The 22,563-nt window shown below is 40.0% G+C and overlaps 1 protein-coding gene across 1 annotated transcript in view; it reads left to right on the forward strand.

Annotated features, from left to right (window-relative positions):
* The first annotated feature begins 2,221 nt into the window (after positions 1-2,221).
* LOC139376043 (vasoactive intestinal polypeptide receptor 2-like) overlaps positions 2,222-22,563 on the forward strand; it is a 39,806-nt gene continuing 19,464 nt past the window's right edge. The window contains exons 1-3 of the mRNA XM_071118154.1: positions 2,222-2,763; positions 16,952-17,057; positions 19,043-19,156. Of these exons, the coding sequence (XP_070974255.1) occupies positions 2,713-2,763; positions 16,952-17,057; positions 19,043-19,156 (271 nt within the window). The 5' untranslated portion in view covers positions 2,222-2,712. The remainder of the gene's footprint in view (positions 2,764-16,951; positions 17,058-19,042; positions 19,157-22,563) is intronic.

A 22,563-nucleotide genomic window follows, 5' to 3' on the forward strand; every position in this document is an offset into this window, starting at 1 on the left:
TCCCATCAAGCACTACTAATGATTTATTTCTCATTATGGCATTAAGCTTCTTCTTGTGGTTTTGTATTGAGTTCTTGTTTTTCAGTGGTGAAATGCCATCCAACAGAATAACAGCAGAGTTCTCCGAATGGGCACAAGTTTTTCAACTCATTTATTTGACTCCACTCACTGAACTAACTATCTTACTTTTTGGGCCTCCTGTGATTTTATAAGTGTTTAATTACGTGCATAAAATAAACATTAGATAACACACAAAGTTTGGGGGAATTTGTGTAGTTCTATGTTTGAGCCTTCAGTGGGTTACAGGCTGGCTAACCTTTAGTTGATTGAATGTTTTCTTTCATGCTCACATCTTTTATTTTTTGAGGGGGTGAAACTATTTTGGACATTACAAATACAGCACAGTTAATGGAGCCATTCCAGAGTCCCCATGCAATTGACAGACAGGTGTTTAAATTAGAGCCTTGAATCGAAGGCCAACAAAGTCTTCATTCAGCTAATGCAAGGTGGTTGGTCAGGCATTTAGGATCCTTTTTTTTAGGGTGACTGATGTAAGGTTAGTGTCTCATCTACCTGTTCAGCTCTTCTGGAGTTTTTCAATGAAAAGCGCTCCACTTCAAAGAAACAAAGTTGTGAAATGACTGAAATGTCCCCCTGGTGTCTAGTTGTGCTGACTGTTGACAAGCCTTCAAATGAAATAACCTCCCTTTGTACTACATCCTTTACCATTGGAGAAAATGTGTGCAGACATCTTCTGATATCCAGGTTCTCCACCGGGGTCAAACCAATCATATTAGAGATTAGTCCAGGTCACACAAACAGAACACTCATCTGCCTCTGTGGAGTGGAATCGATTGCTATGAAATGCATCCCCCTCTGAATAAACATGATGGCTTTTACATTTGAAAATATCCAATTTTATTCTCACATATGATCTGGCATATGGAGGGTTAACAGTACCAGTTTGAAAATGCATTGCCTTAAACGCTAAATAGGAATGGCAAAATTATAAATAGATTTTTATTTTCATATTAGTGTGCATGAGTCATGCCACAATTAAATTGCAAAGTTAAAATGAAAACAGAAAATCGTAAATGCAAAATGAAATTTAAAGTGTCTGTTTTCATTTTCCAACTATCCAATTAAGCATTTTCTCATTTTCAAAAGTGTATACAAATTGCTTCTTGGAGGCGTGAACCAAGAGAGCAACACACCCATATGTAATAGTACATCCTAGCCATGACAGGCTCTCTGTACATTGATTTTAGACTAGTGTAAACAGAAAAGCTTAGGCCTGTTAAACTGAAGCCTAGCAATTGACTCACGGAGCCAATGCAACTCTTCAGGTCTCAGACAGGGTAGGGCCTACTCATCATGCATGTGTGGTAACTGAACCACCTCAGTTACAATTCACCATCTTTTGACCTCTTCCTCAAAGACCCATCTGAGCCACGAAACAAATATGACTGACAGGGTTCAAACAAGGCTATTCTGCACATCAGAACAGCAGATTAGCCCGCTAAACCAAAGCCTATAGCCAATGCAACTCTTCAGGTATCAGGCAAGGTTACTCATCATGCGAACAAGTAACCAGGAAGAAGTGATTTGTGACCATGTGATGAGTAACCTTGCCTAATGTTGAGTAACTTTGCTAGGGACCGGACAAATTGCATTAGCTCCCCAAGCTAAATTGCCTAGGCTTTGACTTGGCAGGCTAAAATGTTCTTCTGGTGTACAGCACACCAGGTTTGAAACATGTCAGTTACACAAGTCTAAAATCAATGCACATAGGATGTATTACTTCATGGTGTTGTCCTGTTGCTCTCTGGTTAATGCTTCCAGGAAGAAATTGAAATAAATGTTTAAAATAAGAGAAAATGCTAAATTGGGCAATTTGAAAATGAAAATAGCCAGTTTCCATTTCACTTTGCACATTCATTTGACTATTTTCTGTTAACCATTTTCTGTTTTCCATTTCCCATTTTAATTTAGAACTTCCATTAACCATGTCCAATATTCAATTAGCCATTTTCAATTTTTTTTTTAACATTATTATTTAATTGTGTCATGAATCATGCATACTGAAATGAACATATTTAAGCATTTTCGAAATGGCAAGGATCACCCTCCATACTAACACGGTAATAGCATAACATGTGCTCCAATAGGTCAATATAATTCACGTTTTTTTTAACTTGCGTAACAGCACAGAGCTGGCTTCAGTCATTTCAAAGTTCATAAGGAGAAAGCATCCCTCCACGGACGCCAGTGCTGCTGTAGCCTACCAGCACACAATTGCCCCGTACGTGCAGATAGTACTCTGGTTCGATGGCTTCAGGGAAACGGAATTTCTGCATTTGAGCCTCAGTTCGGTGATTCGGGACTTACTAAAGCTTTCAATGTAATATTTGACACGGCTGCTGCAGACCGGTCACTTCCCAAAGACCAGACGAAGTGCCAAGTGATGCCAAAACAGTGCGCGCGGACAACCAATCAGTGCGTGTTTCTTTCTCTCTCTCTTTATCAAGGATTTGGATTTGGCAAATCAAAGCCTTTCAAGGTTCATTCCTTCAACTAACTTCATAGTTTGCTTTAATTCTTTTTAACTTGGAATATTTGATTTTTTTCTTCTTCATAAAAACCCTTTTAGTCACTTGAATGGGATTGTGACCTCTCATCAATGAAGTCCGGCAGGTGACCAACGAATTAAATATGAGAAGTTTGATTCTTTTTATTCTGTCTTTATCAACGTGTCTGTCAGTGGTAAGTACTACAACAGTACTTTTAATGTATATTTCGTTTTGTGTTAGGCCTATGCATGATGATAAAATGTGCACAAGGATGAAGAGAAGGGCGTTATATTGCTTGAAAATATAAACTAACAAACGTGTGGCATTATGATTGATGGATTTGGTAAGAAGAGGGTTTTGTCCATATAGGGTAGCCTAGTGTACAATGTTCTACTTGCTTACTCTCATTTATTACACCAATTTGCTCTCTGCAGTTTACAGAAGTTGAACTCTTGATTTAAGCATGCAGCATTTTTCACAGTCCAAAGAGATATGGTATAAACACAGGCAGATGTAGGATCTTAATTTGAGCCAGTTTGCTACAGCAGGAAAATAATCCTGCAGCAACAGAACATTTTAATTGTTATGTGGAGTCGTCTAATTAATAGACATTTTTCTTAAGAGAAAATCAAGTAAAAAATGCTAAAGTGGAAATTCCAAACGTCAGAAGCCTTTTTAAACATCAAATAGACTACAACTTTTACAATTCCTGCATTGCAGGAATGTTCTACAACAGGGTGATCACATTAAGATCCGACAGCTGTAGCAGTAATGAATAGGCTTGTGCTATTCAAAGTATCAAGATCTAATTTTGCCATGAAGCTGTCATTGGAGTGCTCTTTACAGGGCAAATGATAGTCTAGGTAATTTCATATTTCCCCTAAATGTGTGAGCTGTGATGCAGTGGATTCTGATGTAATGTTTGAGTGAAGTACAGCTATTTAAAAAAATATTCTGCAACAACGTGGAAAGTAGAACCCAAATAGATTCTATATGCAACTCTGATAGAATGCCTTTCACACAGGATGTTGTTGACCTCTGAATAAATTGTTCAATTGGACTGTCTAACTCTACTGTCTGCATGGTCTTACAGACTTTTATAGTTACAGACTTCGATTTTTACATTGTTTGGAGGCACAAATAATATGGGTCACCTGAAACCCTCCACTGTCTATCTCAGAGGAGCTACCCAGGAAAGGGCTGAAAATAGCCCATATTAATATATGTAACCTTAGAAATAAGGTTAAAGAAATCAATAACCTTAGATAATATTTATATATTAGCCATTTCTGAGACTTAGATAATTTGTTTGATGATACAGCAGTAGCAATACAAGAATATAACATCTATAGAAGGGACAGGAATGCTTATTGGGGAGGTGTTGCTCTATATGTTCAGAGCCATATCCCTGTAATGCTTAGGAAGATCTCACGTCAAGTGTTATTAAAGTGCTGTGGTTGCAGGTTCACCTGCCTCATCTAAAGCCTATTATTTGGGGGTGTTGCTATAGGCCACCAAGTGCTAACAGTCAGTATCTAAGTAATGTGTGTGAAATGCTTGATAGTATATGTGATGCAAACACAGGTGTTTACTATCTTGGGGACCTGAATATCTGTCCGCTCAAGAGGAAGCGTTTCACTGTAACCAGTGCCTATAATCTGGTTCAGGTTATTAATCAACCTACCAGGGTGTTTACAGACACTACAGGGACAAGATCATCCACATGTATTGATCACATTTTTACTAATACTGTAGAACTTTGAAATTATCACAACATAGGTTGCAAATTGCTTTTTTAATGGCTTGGCTTCCTTAGTGATTTTACCCACACACTGCTACGGTTTCCTGGATATAGCCCCTTTGTGATCACTGCACCAATGGGTACGGATACAGCTCTAGAACATTGTTTGCTCTATAACCATAAATTCATACGCCACCGTGATATACAATAAGGCCGTGACAACAAAAAGACAACAGTCACACAGTGGCCGACTAAATTAAACTACAAATGTTTGTTTCATCACAAAACCAGAAAGCCTCATCTGTCCGCTGATGTCCACAAAGCAAATATTGCATTCAAACAGTTATATGGTCAAGCAAGTTAATGTTTTCGACAGTTCACTAAACAACTACTGATTTAGAACCAAGGAGTACTGCCTCTGCTATTCCAGCACCATTTCAACTTAACAATTTAAACATCAAATCAACAAGGCTATATATGTTTAGTTTAATACACTGAAAACAAACCTCCACAAGTCTGGTTCATCCTTGGGAGCAATTTCCAAACACCTGAAGGTACCACGTTCATCTGTACAAACAATAGTACGCAAGTATAAACACCATGGGACCACGCAGCCATCATACCGCTCAGGAAGGAGATGCGTTCTGTCTCCTAGAGATGAATGTACTTTGGTGCAAAAAGTGCAAATCAATCCCAGAACAACAGCAAAGGACCTTGTGAAGATGCTGGAGGAAACGGGTACAAAAGTATCTATATCCACAGGTAAATGAGTCCTATGTGCAACTGCACATGGGGACAAAGATCATACTATTTGGAGAAATGTCCTCTGGTCTGATGAAACAAAAATATAACTGTTTGACCATAATGACCATTGTTATGTTTGGAGGAAAAAGGGGGAGGCTTGCAAGCCGAAGAACACCATTCCAACTGTGAAGCACGGGGGTGGCAGCATCATGTTGTGAGGGTGTTTTGCTGAAGGAGGGACTGGTGCACTTCACAAAATAGATGGCATCATGAAGATGGAAAATTATGTGGATATATTGAAGCAACATCTCAAGACATCAATCAGGAAGTTAAAGCTTGGTTGCAAATGGGTCTTCCAGATGGACAATGACCCCAAGCATACTTCCAAAGTTGTGGCAAAATGGCTTAAGGACAACAAAGTCAAGGTATTGGAGTGGCCATCACAAAGCCCTGACCTCAATCCTGTAGAAGATTTATGGGCAGAACTGAAAAATCATGAAAAAGCAAGGAAGCCTACAGACCTGAATCGGTTACACCAGCTCTGTCAGGATGAATGGGCCAAATTCACCCAACTTATTGTGAGAAGCTTGTGGAAGGCTACCCGAAACGTTTTACCCAAGTTAAACAAAGGCAATACTAATTGAGTGTATGTAAACTTCTGACCCACTGGGAATGTGATGAAAGAAATAAAAGCTGAAATCAAGAATTGTGGGAATTGTGAAAACTGAGTTTAAATGTATTTAGCTAAGGTGTATGTAAACTTCCGACTTCAACTGTTTGTATGTGTGTGCGCCCTCAAGTATTTGTAGACTAGTTGAACGCCAATGCCGTCCTCCTCTCTTCATGTTGGCAAAATGGTCTATGGCTCTGTCCAGTGGCAATTTTAGTATGTAAATCTTTGTGTGGCAAACTATTTTTTTTAGATGCATGCCAGCAAAGCCACTACACAACATTAACATTACATTTATTGGACTATAATGGTAACAAACGGTGCCCACAAACTGTTAGGGCCTACATAAAGCTGTCCCAACAGCAGAGTCCCAACAACCGTCCCAACACCTTACCACCGCAACACATGGCTATCAGCGGAGCAGTGAAACAGTTCATTCAGCCTCATTTTTTTTTGTTGATTTTATTTAACCTTTATTTAACCAAGTAGGCAAGTTGAGAACAAGTTCTCATTTACAATTGCGACCTGGCCAAGATAAAGCAAAGCAGTTCGACATACACAACGACACAGAGTTACACATGGAGTAAAACAAACATACAGTAGAAACAAGTCTATATACGATGTGAGCAAATGAGGTGAGATAAGGGTGGTAAAAGGCACAAAAAAAAAGGCCATGGTGGCAAAGTAAATACAACATAGCAAGTAAAACACTGGAATGGTAGATTTGCAGTGGAATAATGTGCAAAGTAGAAATAAAAATAATGGGGTGCAAAGGAGCAAAATAAATTAATTAATTAATTAAATACAGTAGGGAAAGAGGTAGTTGTTTGGGCTAAATTATAGGTGGGCTATGTACAGGTGCAGTAATCTGTGAGCTGCTCTGACAGCTGGTGCTTAAAGCTAGTGAGGGAGATAAGTGTTTCCAGTTTCAGAGATTTTTGTAGTTTGTTCCAGTCATTGGCAGCAGAGAACTGGAAGGAGAGGCGGCCAAAGAAATAATTGGTTTTGGGGGTGACCAGAGAGATATACCTGCTGGAGCGCGTGCTACAGGTGGGTGATGCTATGGTGACCAGCGAGCTGAGATAAGGGGGGACTTTACCTAGCAGGGTCTTGTAGATGACATGGAATGAGAGCGTACAGGTCGCAGTGGTGGGTAGCATATGGGGCTTTGGTGACAAAACGGATGGCACTGTGATAGACTGCATCCAATTTATTGAGTAGGGTATTGGAGGCTATTTTGTAAATGACATCGCCGAAGTCGAGGATCGGTAGGATGGCCAGTTTTACGAGGGTATGTTTGGCAGCATGAGTGAAGGATGCTTTGTTGCGAAATAGGAAGCCAATTCTAGATTTAACTTTGGATTGGAGATGTTTGATGTGAGTCTGGAAGGAGAGTTTACAGTCTAACCAGACACCTAGAATATGTGGACAACTACAAATACCTAAGTCAGAACCGTCCAGAGTATTGATGTTGGACAGGCGTGCAGGCAGCGATCGGTTGAAGAGCATGCATTTAGTTTTACTTGTATTTAAGAGCAATTGGAGGCCACGGAAGGAGAGTTGTATGACATTGAAGCTTGCCTGGAGGGTTGTTAACACAGTGTCCAAAGAAGGGCCAGATGTATACAGAATGGTGTTGTCTGCGTAGAGGTGGATCAGAGACTCACCAGCAGCAAGAGCGACATCATTGATGTATACAGAGAAGAGTCGGTCCAAGAATTGAACCCTGTGGCACCCCCATAGAGACTGCCAGAGGTCCGGACAGCAGACCCTCCGATTTGACACACTGAACTCTATCAGAGAAGTAGTTGGTGAACCAGGCGAGGCAATCATTTGATTTACTGCCTTTTAAAAAAACATAGCTGATATGGCTGACTTGTTTAAACAAATGTGGTTCCTATTGACAATTGAGATGTACAAACTATGGCATAAGAGGACGTTGAGTGGATAAGAGGCAATCTGTATTTTCGATTAAGACAATGAGCTAGGACAGACGTAGTCAATATAACTATTTGTTCAGCACTTTTGAAATGCACAGCGACAGAAGGGGCTGTTCTTCCAGTATTCTCCCTGTACACCAAGTCAGAGCTGCAGGATAACTAAAGGGGGCATATAAGCAGACATTGAAAGCTCTTACAATATTCGATGATGACATTTCTCTAAAACAGGCTATAGGCTACATGCGCACCACCAAGTCCGAACAGTAGGCTAAATTATGAGGGGAAAAGGGACTGAATTATTAGGGTGAGGCACATGGGCGACTAACAGCTTACTATACAACATACACCAGTATTACTTTCTTAGCTACATTATACATATCTCCCTGGCATATTACATGCATCACCATACAATATATTTTTGGACTCACATTGTTGTGCCATGCTCACTTCAACAGGAAGGTGAGACGGTGGTCCTTTTGAGGGCAAGTTTTGTCATCAAAGTCTGTCATTCTCTTGATTTATTGTGCTTTCAAGTCAACTGGGAACAACAACAAAAAAACAATGTCGAATCATGATGTTAGTAATCTTCAGGTCGGAGCTCTAGACTTGGAATTTGTTAACTTATTTTCCCAGTCGGAGCTTGTTTTCAAGTTGTCTTGAACTCACTAAAGTCTGAGATTTCCCAGTTCCGAGTTTCCAGTTGTTTTGAATGTGGCAGAAGTCATGCTGGATTGAAAGCATGGCCAATTTAGAAAGCACTGTATTTAATGTGATTTGATGTAATTTTATCTGTGGCCAAGGCTTCTTGGATGGACACTTCTAATGTAACTCTATGGCAGCACCCAAGGGGTTTGAATTTTTGAGCTCTCCCCATAGATGTGGCGGTGACGTAATGTCCTCATGAGTGACAGACCACTGAGCCAATCACGGCGCAACTAGAGAACATTACCAACCCATACGCTCAATATTTTCCTCTGGCTGCCCCACCACCACGGAAAGCACTGAGCTAGGCTGAAACACCAGCATTTTGGAGTTGCCTTACTCAAGAAAGCAAAAAATACCATGTTTGTATGCAGCTTTAATAACTCAATTATTTTCTTTTTTTCATTGTTTGCAAACTGATATGTGACACGTATTAATGCGAAAATAACATGCAAAACATGCTAAACAGGTGGGCTCTGCCCCACCTGCCCTGAAAGGCAGATCGCCACTGGCTCTGTCAAACAGTACACTTTTTAAAGTTTTTGTCATAGCTAAAATGCTTGCTAGCCTGACTTCCTTGCATGTGCAACAATGAACCAGCATGTTAGCTAGCTAGCTAGTTTATATGAGCCTTCTATCATCTCAGGCCAGTGGCACAACATATTTAGTTAAAGGTAGATCAGAATCGGCGTACAGAGAATTAAGTCAAAAACACAAGTCCAAATCCCAATCTCCATCCATGACTTAGGAAAGGGACGATTTAGCAGGCTAGCTACTGTAGGACATCAACACAAGCAGACCAGAAACTTTTTTCTGAAAATGACATTTTGTAAAGGAAGTAATTTGATTGGTCTGAAGCCAAATCCAAACTGGCCTCCCTTGGGTGTTTTGCTGCACCAGGACAACTCACAGTTGAGTTCAGCTAATTATTTTATAAAATGTTTTATCAAGGGGAGGCAAATGCTTGCTGGCATCAATCAATCAAATGCTATGGCGGCAACAAGTTATACTCTTGTGGTCCAGACAGTATCAGATACATGGGTTTCCCATACTGAGACAGATGGGCACTGTTTCCCTTGCTCAGATGATTTAAGCCACTTGCGAATTGATGGAAAATTATGAAAACAGAGAGAGAGACTAAGAGAAATTATGGGCAGAAAGATGAATTCAACTCCATCTTTAATCGAATCAGATGGCTTATTAATCACAACCATTTGATGTTGCCAATTATTTGAATGATTACTTCATTGGCAAAGTGGGCAAAATTAGGCAGGAAATGCCAACAATGAACAGTGAGCCATCATACTCATACTCATAAAAAAATAAATAATGAACAAAAAGCATTTTGGAATTTTGTAAAGTTAGTGTCGGAGAGGTGGAAAAATTATTAATATTGATCAATAATGACAAACCTCCTGGCATTGACAACTTGGATGGTAGCTGACTCTATAGCCATTCCTATCTGTCATATCAAAGCCTAGAGGAATGTCTTTGTCCTCAGGCCTGGAGGGAAGCCAATGTCATTTACTGGTTCTAACACTGGCATTAAACAAAGCCTGTGTGTCCATGTATGCTGATGATTCAACCATATGCATGTCAGAAACCATAATGAAGTCACTGAAACCCTTAACAAGGAGTTGCAGTCAGTTATGGAATGGGTGGCCATTAATAAACTGGTCCTGAACATCTCTAAAACTAAGAGCATTGTATTTGCTACAAATCATTCCCTAAGCTCTAGACCTCTAGAGCTGAATATGGTAATGAATGGTGTGGCTGTTGAACAAGTTGAGGAGACTAAATTACTTGGTGTTACCTTATATTGTAAACTGCCATGGTGAAAACATATAGATTCAATAGTTGTAACGATAGGGAGAGGTCTGTTCATAATAAAGAGTTACTCTTCTTTTTTGACTCCACACTCCAAAAAGCAAGTCCTGCAGGCTCTAGTTTTATCTTGATTATTGACCTGTCGTGATCAAGTGCTGCAAAAAAAGACCTAATTAAGCTGCAGCTGGCCCAGAACAGAGCGGCAGGTCTTGCTCTTCATTGTAATCATAATATGAATACTATGCATGTGTCATGACGTTGGCCTGGGGGTAGGTTTATGACGGTCATAAATACCTCTTTCCCCCTTTTTCCTCCCTCTACCCTACTACTGTTACATTTGCAAAACCATTGGTTAACTTAGAGATTCTGGGAACATCAGAAGGTGGGGGGAAATTAACTATATTCTGGTAATCCGACCAATTGAACATATGCGGTGGTACTTAATGAATATGATGTCAGTTCGGTTGTCATCTGAGAAATTCTCATCAATGATAAGATGACAAACTCTACAGTGGAAAGTCTACACATCAGAGTTATCGGATTCACATGCAATTGTTGTTCAATTTAAATGTTTGAATATGAAATTATTCGGGATGAGATGTGATTTTAGCTTCTAAAATGTGAGATTTGGGTTTTCATAAGGTCACATCTCTGCCCAATCAGTGGCCCGCCACTGTGAAGGGACATGGGCTATAAAACTTTTCAAACACGCCTTCCTCTCCCTTCCTATATAAAGCCTTGATGACAATATAACCTCCTGTTCTGAGGATGTGAGGACGACAGTCCGATGTCAGAATGGTTCAGATAATAACTACAGAATGAAGCCAACATCAGCGTGAGCTTTGGTTGCGAATGGTATGAACTTTGAACTCTTATTCACTACAGAAGTGATACCTCCTAGCTGTTGAGTTAGCAGCAGCAGCAGCTGCAAACGCAGGTTAGGAAGGAACAGACAGAGTAGCCGTCTACCACACAACGACGTTACTACAAGGTATCCAATTTACCACCAGAGACATTCTTCAAAGGACAAAGGACTCGGTTTGGCAACACGGCCTTCCATCTACCACCAACCTACCGAAGCGCAGCTCAGAGTAAATATTGATTGCATTTTCCTTTTCCAAATGGGCGGTAATTTAGAATGCGTAAGATACTGTATTTACGATAGCACAGCTTCTTCCTTTGTTACAGTCTTCCCGCTCTTTCACTCAGACCCTTTTCTTTTGTGTAACAAGCTGTCATATCTGTTCCGCCCGCTAGCGACGTTTTCCTTTGTGACGTAATTTGTATTCAAGGTATAATTCATTATTTGTATATGTAATTCTGTGTGATTAGTTAAGTATTTAGTAAATAAATATTTAAACCCAATTTTGTATTGCTGATTCAACTTGTTAGCCAGGGTTCGTGCAGATAACCAAGAATTTACAACTTTCAGATGAGACTGAATTAAGATGACGATTAATATTGACTGCTATTGGTGTAAAATATTACTAGGTCTTTAAGAGTTTATTCGGAAGATAACAGCTCTATAAATATTATTTTGTGGTGCCCCGACTCACTAGTTAATTACATTTACATGATTAGCTCAATCGGGTAATATTCATTACGGGGAAATAATTTTACAGAATAGCATGTCACATCACTTAATCCGGCATAGCCAAAGACACGACACATGCTAGGCTCTCTTGGCTAAGAGTTGAGGAGAGACTGACCGCATCACTTCTTCTTTTTATAAGAAACATTAATGTGCTGAAAATTCTAAATAGTTTGCATAGTCAATTTACACACAGCTCTGACAGACACACTTATCTCACCAGACATGCCACCAGGGGTCTTTTCACAGTCCCCAAATCCATAACAAATTCAAGAAAGTGTACAGTATTATATAGAGCTATTATTGCATAGAACTTCCTTCCATCTCGTATTGCTCAAATAAACCGCAAACCTAGTTTCAAAAAACAGATTAAGCAACACGTCACGGCACCATGCCTCTCCCGTATTTGACCTAGATATTGTGTGTATGTGTTGATATGTGTGCCATTTTTAAATTATATGTAGTTCTGTCCTTGAGCTGTTCTTGTCTATTAATGTTCTGTATTATGTTATGTTTCATGTTTACTAATTGGTCTTTTCATGAATCGGAGTAGCTCTGAAAAAGATCTGATGTGAAAAGACCAATTAGTGGAAAAAATATCAGAATTGGGCTGGCTGTGTAAACACAGCCTGTGTGCCCCAGCCTAATCACTGTTGGTTTGGTATGGTGCCAATATGCTTGATGCAATTAGGGCAAAATGGGAAAGAAACTGTACTGTATCATGAAAGAGCTAGAGGACTTTTTGCCAGGGCAAATAAACCCCTTCTCTCAAAATATGTTGAATATTTGATGTGTAATAACTTTTCTTCTCCATCAACCAGATGCGAGCAGTGTGAATAATCATTAATTTATCCCATATTAATATGGGTTATAAAGATTCAACAATATCTGTAGCTACTGAGAATTTTGACGAGTGGAACTGTCTGAAATACATTGAATTCAATATATTTAATACATTGAATTCAATAATTGTAATGACTAAGCAGGAACAAACTTGAGGAAAGTTTCAGAGCCTCTAGATAAGAGATGGAGTCTGTTTAGCTATACATATTTTGTGTACTCCATCTGTATACAGTAGAGTGATGTCTTAGACATACTTAAGCACAGTATGTTGAGCCAAGTATGGAAGCTCTTGATAAGCTCTTGGGCTCCCGAGTTACACAGCGGTCTAAGGCACTGCATCTCAGTGCAAGAGGTGTCACTACAGTCACTGGTTCAAATACAGGCTGTATCACATCCAGCTGTGACTGTGAGTCACCCATAGGGTGGCGCACAATTGGTCTGGGGTAGGCTGTCATTGTAAATAATATTTTTTTCTTAACTACTTGCCTAGTTAAATAAAGGTTAAATTAGACAAATAATATAGCCTGTCTATACAGTAGGTATTAATGTTTAATACAACGCAGTGCTTCCTTCCTTCCAGTGCTTCCTTTGTAATACATGTACTGCACAGAAATACCTATCTGAGCATAATTTGTATGCACTGTCTGTAGGCATCTACAGAGACTGTTGCCAAAACAGATGTGGTAATAGGCCTTCTCTTTTCCAAGTGGACTCTTTTCAGGTCATTAGCAAAAGCTCATAATTATCTTGTACCTCAATCAACAGATCAAGATCAACAGCTGCCTCATATGCGCAATTAACTTATATATGACATTGAAGTGGTTGCTTATTGCAATGATATGTCCTTGACTCCCAAGTATAAAGTACATTGGATCCGTCACACACAAAGTAATTCTGTCTCATTCAATAGTCAGTGCCCAGTTATCTCATTGATGAAAGGGATTTTTTTCAGGAAAACAGCTAACTTCCTGCATTTCAAGACAATTTATGTTGAACAAAATTGCAGTTTTATAATGCTATTCTACACTTTTTGCTGTGATTCAGAGAGAAAAATTGTCTGTTATCGCTCATCTCATGCCGTTGTTCATATTTTGCCATGAGGCTGAGAATTTAAGCTAGTTTCCTGCGATTTACAGCTGATTTGCTATCTGAGGGTCCCCCGACCTCCATGGGGCCCACAACCCCCGAAAAAAACATTTGGTTGGTGGACCCCTGGAGGTAGGGGCACGTGCTCTGCGTGCCTGTTTGTTAATCTGGCCCTGAAAATAGTAAGGTCTAGTCACTGCCTTTCATCAAATTATAACAGATTGAATACGGTATGTGGGTAGTGGGTTAGTTACCACCCATACGTGAAATGCATGCATGGCTGTATGTTGCTTTGGATAAAAGAATCTACTAAATGGCATATATTATTATATACCAGTCCTGGGTTCACAAGTCCATCTGTTTATAGACAGATATAAACCATTTTAAACAGGATCACTGGACACAGATTTATCTGTTAGGGGAAAGAGGTAAACATTAGGGTTTTATTTGATTATTATTGTATGGATCATATTATGCTGCAATTTGAATCATAACAATATTGGATAAAGGATAATCAAATAAAAAGCTACAGAGGCTTACTGTGTGTCCCCAGTGTTTGTGTTTTTAACATTAGTTACAAAATCAGCTGTGGGATACACAGTTGTAATATTAGAAGTTTAGGCTTTCACATTTTAGCCTGAAAGTCTGCGTTGAGTTGCATTTACTAAAATATATTACATTTGGAATGTATCTACTCTGCATCTCCTTTCTCTGACAGAATACTAGAAATGAATCATAGCAATATCCTACAATGCCAATGGCCTTTCAATGAATATGTATGTCTGCCACAATTTGGTTTAGCAAAGAAGCGTTTAAAAATACATTTGGTTTAGCAAAAAATAGATAGGATTGCTGCATTAACATAACTAAGGCCACACACATTAGTAGTGACAGCCGAGTTGACGCTGGGTGAAACCAGTAATTAGTGGATGAGTGCTGAGTGCAGCCTCATTTAAAAGGCCCTTTAGCATGCTAGGAGTGAGTCACTAACTCTCTCACAGAGATGCATGCCCCAGCCACTGACCTGGCAATCTCTTCCATTTTGGGCAATGCTGTGAGAGTCCCAAGTCAGAGTGATTATTTCTGCTCACACGAGACCGCATACTCACGAAAGGTAGTAGTGTCCTCAGTGCCCATCCTAGCTACCCAGGGGAAACGTTCTGTTTAAAATGAAAACACTGCTTTTAAGGTTTCTCTCGGCCTGAAGGGAGAGAAAGGAGAGGAGAGAAAGGAGATATGCGTCCCAAATGGCATCATATTCCCTTTGTAGTGCACTACTTTTGGTCAGGGCCATTAAGGCTCTGGGCAAATGTAGTGCACTATGTAGGGAATAGGGTACCATTTGGGACACGATCAGAAGGACCAGTTGCAAGTCAGTTCCACAGTGCGATGTAGTTTCTTTGGATGCGTTTTGGACTGTCAGTGTAGATACAGTAGGTGTGTTTGCCTTAACAGAGGCCAGGGGTCAGTCATATCAGTCATTATTTGTGTCCCAAATGGACCCATATTCCCCATATAGTGTACTATCAAAAGTAGTGCACTATGTTGGGCATAAGGTGCCATTTGGGATAAAGCATTAAGGGCCCATTGACCTGGTGCGAGGTCTCTTCCGCTTGGTGCCCCCGATTGTTTGTTAACGCTTCTGTAGCCTTTTTATAGACATTGCTGCCTGATGCCGTACTGTGTGTGTGTGTTTCCCCTGAGGCACGCTCTCTGTGTCAGACTCTTTGGCTCTCACCCTTTCTGTCACATGCCACTTGTTTCTCCTGGCAGGGATTGGGTGCGTTTAACAGAAAAAGACTAACGTGAAACTAAAGTTAATTCTGACATAGTTTGTTTTCAAGCCACTCTCTTCCTGCAGCACACTGACCAGTTTGACTATTATGTTCTTCACACTCAGTCCATCATCACCTTTGTATTATAACTTGACTCCTCCTGAAGAGACTAACATGTCGGTAACATACTTACACACTCTCTCACACGAAAACCCTTTAGGGATCTAGGGGAATGTATACAGTTCCCATTTAGGGTGCTGAAGGTGTTTGTCGAGGAATTCTCTACTACCCTATGTCCCATAACCACCAACCTACACAGAATATTTAGAGTGCAAATTCATGACGTGTAGATACATTGGTTATTATTTTTTATCCCATTCTTTCTCCGAATTTCAATTCCGATCTTGTCTCATCACTGAAACTCCCCAACAGGCTCGGGGGCGAGTCATGCGTCCCTCGAAACATGACCCTCCAATACACATTCTTTAACACCAGCCCGTTTAACCCGGAAGCCAGCGGCACCAATGTGTCGGAGGAAACACGGTTCAACTGACGACACAAACCCTCCCCTAACCCGGATGACGCTGTGTCAATTTTGAGCCGCCATATGGGACTCCCGGTCACGGCCGGTTGTGACACAACCTGGGATCAAACCTGTGTCTGTAGACCGCTGCGCCACTCAGGAGGCCATTATGTTGGTTATTCTATCCATCTGTCCATTTACTTTATTTTTTATTTAACCTTTATTTACTCATGGAAAAAAATCACATCCATTTGATTCTATTTGTAATATAATGGAAATCTTTCCCCTCCAGTAAACCTACTCATTATTTTATTAATTTCTTCCCTGTCTCAACTTCACATATAGTTAGGAAGGCAGAAATTCGGTGCTCAGATGTCATGCTTTTTTAAAAACAATTTAAAACAAGATGGTGTCAAAGCACCTTTAACATGATACTGTAGATCAGGGATCATCCACTAGATTAATCCGCGGGCCGAGTGGATGGTCAGGGGGGCTGGAATATAATTACAAATCATTTGTAGACCGCAAGTAGCCCAAACAGATATTTGACTGAAACATAATCATTTCAAACCTTGCTTACATTTGTACACAATCACGAAATCCCTCTCTATTATGCGTCAGAATACTTTAGAACAGATTCCCAAAATGAAAATCACTTGGAGCTGATTTTCTGACATATTTAGTATTCTATGCCCCCGGCCAGATTTGTCCCACGGCACGCCAGTTGGATTAATGTCTTGTTCACTGGTCTTTGCCTGCCATTCTGCTGCCTATAAGATACGTTGTCCTATGAATAATTCATTGAATTCAGAATATGAATGTGCATGAATGTAATTACTGTACACCTTTCTTTCTACTACACAGCGGACCTATTAAAATACTAACATCTAAGGATGAGTTAATTAAAGTTAATCAAACATTGAATTTCTTTTTAATTAGGTGAGTGGAAGACATCCAACATGTAACTTCCTTCTGGAGCTTGAGAAAGACCAGGAGGAATGTCTTGTGAAGCTGAGGGAACAAGAATCTTCAAATGCCTCCAAAGGTGACACCATTACGGCATATTTTGATTACCACATTTATCTTCTCATCTGACAGTTAAGATAAACCGTGGCTTGTGAATAGATTTCCGAATATTCCGGGAATGGAAACAGACTGCATATTTTGGTGAATGGTGCAAGATTATTTCTTTACATCGATGTTTTAGGTCACTCGCCTAAATTATTTTTATGAAACTTTTAAAAGAATATGTGAAATCTCATCTTTTCAAGTGCCTTTGAAAGTAATGGAAAGTAAATCCCCATTGCTATTCCCCATTGCCTCTGTCAAATTAAATGAAGACTTTCAATAGTTGTAAAATTGTTTCTTAGTCCAGATAAGCATCACAACTCAGATTGTGACCACGAACTTTGATGTATTTTCAATTTCCATTAAAACCTGAATAGCTTGCACTTTAACTATCTTGAAGTAAATGTTGAACATGTTGAAGGTTCTACAAAACATTTTGCCTGCAAGCCCCACCATCCTGCCGACTTACGATGTTGAAACTTTACTGTGAGTTATAGCCAAGGCTGTGCTACATAAATTAAACTAATTGGGTAGAGAAATAATGTTAATTGTCAAGGGAATTAGTGTACTTTATCAAAGACAAGACATTCAGTCTTTGGCTTTCTCTTGAGTCCCGACACAAAAAACAATGTGTATATTTCTGAGCTTGTGTTTGTGTAATGTTAATTTAATATTCGCTGTCTAGCAGACACCTTATCCGAAGCGACTTACATCAGTGAGTGCAGACGTTTGCGTATGGATGGCCCCAGTGGGAATCGAACCCACAACCCTGACATTGCTAGCGCCATGCTCTTACCAATTAAGTCAACTGTGCTTCGAAAGCATAGAGAGCATCCAGGTCAACATTAAAGGGAGAAGGTTTTTCATGCATCAGTTGACCTAGCCTAATATGATTATGAAACATTTAGGATAAAAAAATTGGTGTTTGTTAGCGCCAGTAAACACTGTGGGTGGCAATATGCGCAACATTTTTATCTTATAGTGTGGTACTGCACTGCCATTGTCATGCACTGTATCACAGATATGGAGATACCATAAAGCAGGAGCTGCACTTGAAATAATATCACCAGAGCCCTAGGCACGATAAATGGAATAGGGTGCCATTTGAGACACCGAGAGACACATATTATACCACTAAGAGAGTGCAGAGATACTCATGTGGGTCGCATCGTGAATATGTATTTTGTTGTCCGTTTTTCACAGTGTGTTTTCATTTCATTAATTATATCTGATGTTAATAGCTTTCTTTTTATAGAGCTAGCTATGTTGTTTACATATGGAGGCTTTCTCTGCAGTCTCTCTATCTCTGGAAGGGAGCGGAGCTATGTTTTACTGAGCTAAGGCTAAGTGCTCCATTTTCACAACTAAGATGTGGCAAGTGACACTTTGCTTCTTGAATGTCCAATATCTTGAAAACTTGACTGCTGACATGCAAAACATTTTGGGACTGTATCAAAAGTGGACTAATGAAGAAAACACATCGTATTTTGTGGACTTTTCCTTTGTACACCCTTTTGTTTAATTAATAACAACATATTTCAGGAGTCAAGTTTCAGAGAGGCTTTCTCAGCCTTGGCCTTCCTCCTGACATTGGTGAGACAAATAGATTCACACATTTAGCCACTTCACCCCCACATGGAGAGTCTATCATAGTCCATTAGGCTACTGGTACTATGAAACTCTATCATTCATTCTGAAAGAGCCTAGTGCACTGTATGCTGTGCATACACTATGTATGTGAGGCATTTATCACATTCAATACTGCTACAGTATGATGCTATCCATAATGAACAACATGTAGGGTGAGAGTATGGTCTTGAATCCCCTATGGCAAAGTAGATTTGCTTTGGGAAATTGTTGCATGAGGTAGGCAACTACAAATTTCACAAATATGAGACAAACAAACAACTGTCTTGAATCGTTGTATTTATATTAAAACTCTGCTGTCTAATCTCTTGACAGGAGCGGGATGCAAAGCTATCTGGGATAACATAGCATGTTGGGGCCGTGCAGAGGTTGGAGAGACCGTCTCTAGAGAATGTCCCAGAGTGCTAAAGACATTCTTTGGCAGAAATGGTACAGTATTTTAGCCTATAGTTTTCTTCATATATGAATTTCAATATCAATGTCACATTTCTGGGTGGATTTCTGTAAGTGTTGTGTTCCACATCATGCAAACGTTAGAGACGTTTGAGATTTTCCTCAAGCAATGTTCTCATATGGTCTGTAATGACTACAGCTCAGTATCACCGGGGAAGGCAAGACAGAAAAAAAGACATATTACAACATACACTACCAGTCAAACGTTTGGACACCTACTCATTCCAGGGGTTTTCTGGAAGTAGTCACCTGGAATGCATTTCAATTAACCGGTGTGTCTTAAGTTCATTTGTGGAATTTCTTTCCTTCTTAATGCATTTGAGCCAATCAGTTGTGTTGTGACAAGGTAGGGGTGGTATACAGAAGATAGCCCTATTTGGTAAAAGACCAAGTCCATATTATGGCAAGAACAGCTACAATAAGCAAGGAGAAACAACAGTCCATCATTACTTTAAGACATAAAGGTCAGTCAATGCAGAACATTTCAAGAACTTTGGAAGTTTCTTCAAGTGCAGTCGCAAAAACCATCCAGCGCTATGATGAAACTGGCTCTCATGAGGACCGCCACAGGAAAGGAAGATCCAGAGTCACCTCTGCTGCAGAGGATAAGTTCATTAGAGTTACCAGCCTCAGAAATTGCAGCCCAAATAAATGCTTCACAGAGTTCAAGTAACAGACACATCTCAACATCAACTGTTCAGAGGAGACTGCTTGAATCAGGCCTTCATAGTCGAATTGCTGCAAAGAAACCACTACTAAAAGACACCAATAATAAGAAGAGACTTGCTTGGGTCAAGAAACAAGAGCAATTAGACTGGGGAAAATCTGTCCTTTGGTCTGATGAGTCCAAATTTGAGATTTTTAGTTCCAACCGCTGTGTCTTTGTGAGACTCAGAGTAGGTGAACTGATGATCACCGCATGTGTGGTTCCCACCGTGACGCATGGAGAAGGTGTGATGGTGTGGGGGTGCTTTGTTGGTGACACTCTCAGTGATTTATTTAGAGTTCGAGGCACACTTAACTAGCATGCCCACCACAGCATTCTGCAGTGATATGCCATCCCATCTGGTTTGTGCCTAGTGGGATAATAATTTGTTTTTCAACAGGACAATGACCCAACACACCTCCAGGCTGTGTAAGGGCTATTTGACCAAGAAGGAGAGTGATGGAGAGCTGCATCAGATAGCCTGGCCTCCACAATCACCCAACCTCAACCCAATTGAGATGAGTTGTTTCGCAGAGTGAAGGAAAAGAAGCCAAGAAGTGGTCAGCATATGTGCAAACTCCTTCAAGACTGTTGGAAAAGCATTCCAGGTGAAGCTGGTTGAGAGATTGCCAAGAGTGTGCAAAGCTGTCATCAAGGCAAAGGGTGGCTACCTTGAAGAATCTAAAATCTATTTTTATTTGTTGATCACTTTTTTGGTTACAACATGATTCCATATGTGTTATTTCATAGTTTTGATGTCTTCACTATTATTCTACAATGTAGAAAATAGTAAAAATAAAGAAAAACCCTTGAATGAGTAGGTGTCCAAACTTTTGACTGGTACTGTATGTGTTGTGATAATTGCTTTGTTTGCTCTATAACCTGTTAGTTCATATGCCTTGTGACCGTGATATATATGCCTAAGGCCGAGACAAGAAGACACAGTGGACGAATATATTCAACCACACCTTTGTTTTAATCACAAAACCGGTGAAGTCCACAAAACATATTGCATGAAACAAGATACCAAAAACAATTTAGTCCAATCAACGTAAGCTAAATATGTGGCTGTCCATAGTACTGATTTATGTGTGTATGCGTGCATGTAAGTAGAAAAAACATGTTGACTCACCCTACTTGTAGAGAAACGCCAATGGCATCCTCCTCTTTCATGTTGCCTAAATTTGTCTGACTCTGTCATACAGTACACACTAAGTTTTTGTTGTCCTAGACTACCTGGCTAAAATGCTTGCTCACTAGCCTTAACTTATTTTCATATGGGCAACAATACGCCAGGACAGCTAGTTAACATTAGCCTAAAGTTGCTACATCTAGCTACACGCTGAACTTCCATCCTTTCAGGACAGGGGCGCAATGTATGAATTTATGGAGAGTTAAGTAAAACCAAACGTCCAAATCTCTATCTCCATTAATGGCTAATTTAGGAAATGGACGATTTTAGATAGCTAGCTAGCCGCCGGAGGACAACGCCACAACGAGCTGTAACAATTCAAGTTCTCTGTCTGACATTTGACTTCTAATGTGATTGGTGTGAAGCCAAATCCAAACGGGCTTCCTTTGACACATTTTTTTGTTGGTGCGCCAGGACCATTCAAAGCTGAACTCACTCAGTTTAGCTCAACCCTGATAGGCTTCTATTTTAAATATTTTTTTTATCATGGGAGGGGCAATGCTCGTTGGCTTCCCTTGTACTCAATGCTGCAGGTGATCAAACTGCATAGATGGGCTACACATAGTAGACAGAGGGGCGCTGTTTAGTTCGCTTGGATGCTTTCACCGGTGAGATACATTGAACCTCTTGCGAGTTGAAGTACATTTATGAAACACAGCGAGATGAGAAATTATTTTTGATTCTTTTTTTCCTGGTCATCTATGAGTACAAGCCACAGCTACAGCTACACTACAATGTTATGTGTGCATCTTTCCGGGTAGAGCTCACACCATTTTCAGGATTTGCATTCACACCAGACCAATGTTCCTAATTTCACAGAATTACAGAGGTGCACAGACCAGTGTAATGTAGATTTTCTACAGTTGGAGTGCATTGAAAGCCAGAAACATAAATGGGCCCCAAGTATACAGTGCATTCAGAAAGTATTCAGAACCCTTGACTTTATTCCACATTTTGTTACTTTACAGCCTTATTCTAAAATGTATTAAATAAATAAAAAATCCTCAGCAATCTACACACAATACCCCATAATGACTAAGTGAAAAAAGTTTTTTGAAAAGATTCAAAATAAATAAACATTCCTTATTTGCACAAGTATTCAGACCCTGTATTCAGCATCCTGTTTCCATTGATCATCCTTGAGATGTTTCTACAACTTGATTGGAGTCCACCTGTGGTAAATTCAATTGATTAGACATGATTTGGAAAGGCACACACCTGTCTATATAAGGTCACACAGATGACGGTGCATGTCAGAGCAAAAACCAAGCCATGAGGTCGAAGGAATTGTCCGTAGAGCTACGAGACACGACTGTGTCGAGGCACAGATCTGGGGAAGGGTACCAAAACATGTCTGCAGCATTGAAGGTTCCCAAGAACCCAGTGACCTCCATCATTCTTAAATGGAAGAAGTTTGGAATCACCAAGACTCTTTCTAGACCTGGCCAACCTGAGAAATTGGGGAGAAGGGCCTTGGTCAGGGAG

This window comes from Oncorhynchus clarkii, chromosome 20, assembly GCF_045791955.1.
Source record: "Oncorhynchus clarkii lewisi isolate Uvic-CL-2024 chromosome 20, UVic_Ocla_1.0, whole genome shotgun sequence".
NCBI lineage: Eukaryota > Metazoa > Chordata > Actinopteri > Salmoniformes > Salmonidae > Oncorhynchus > Oncorhynchus clarkii.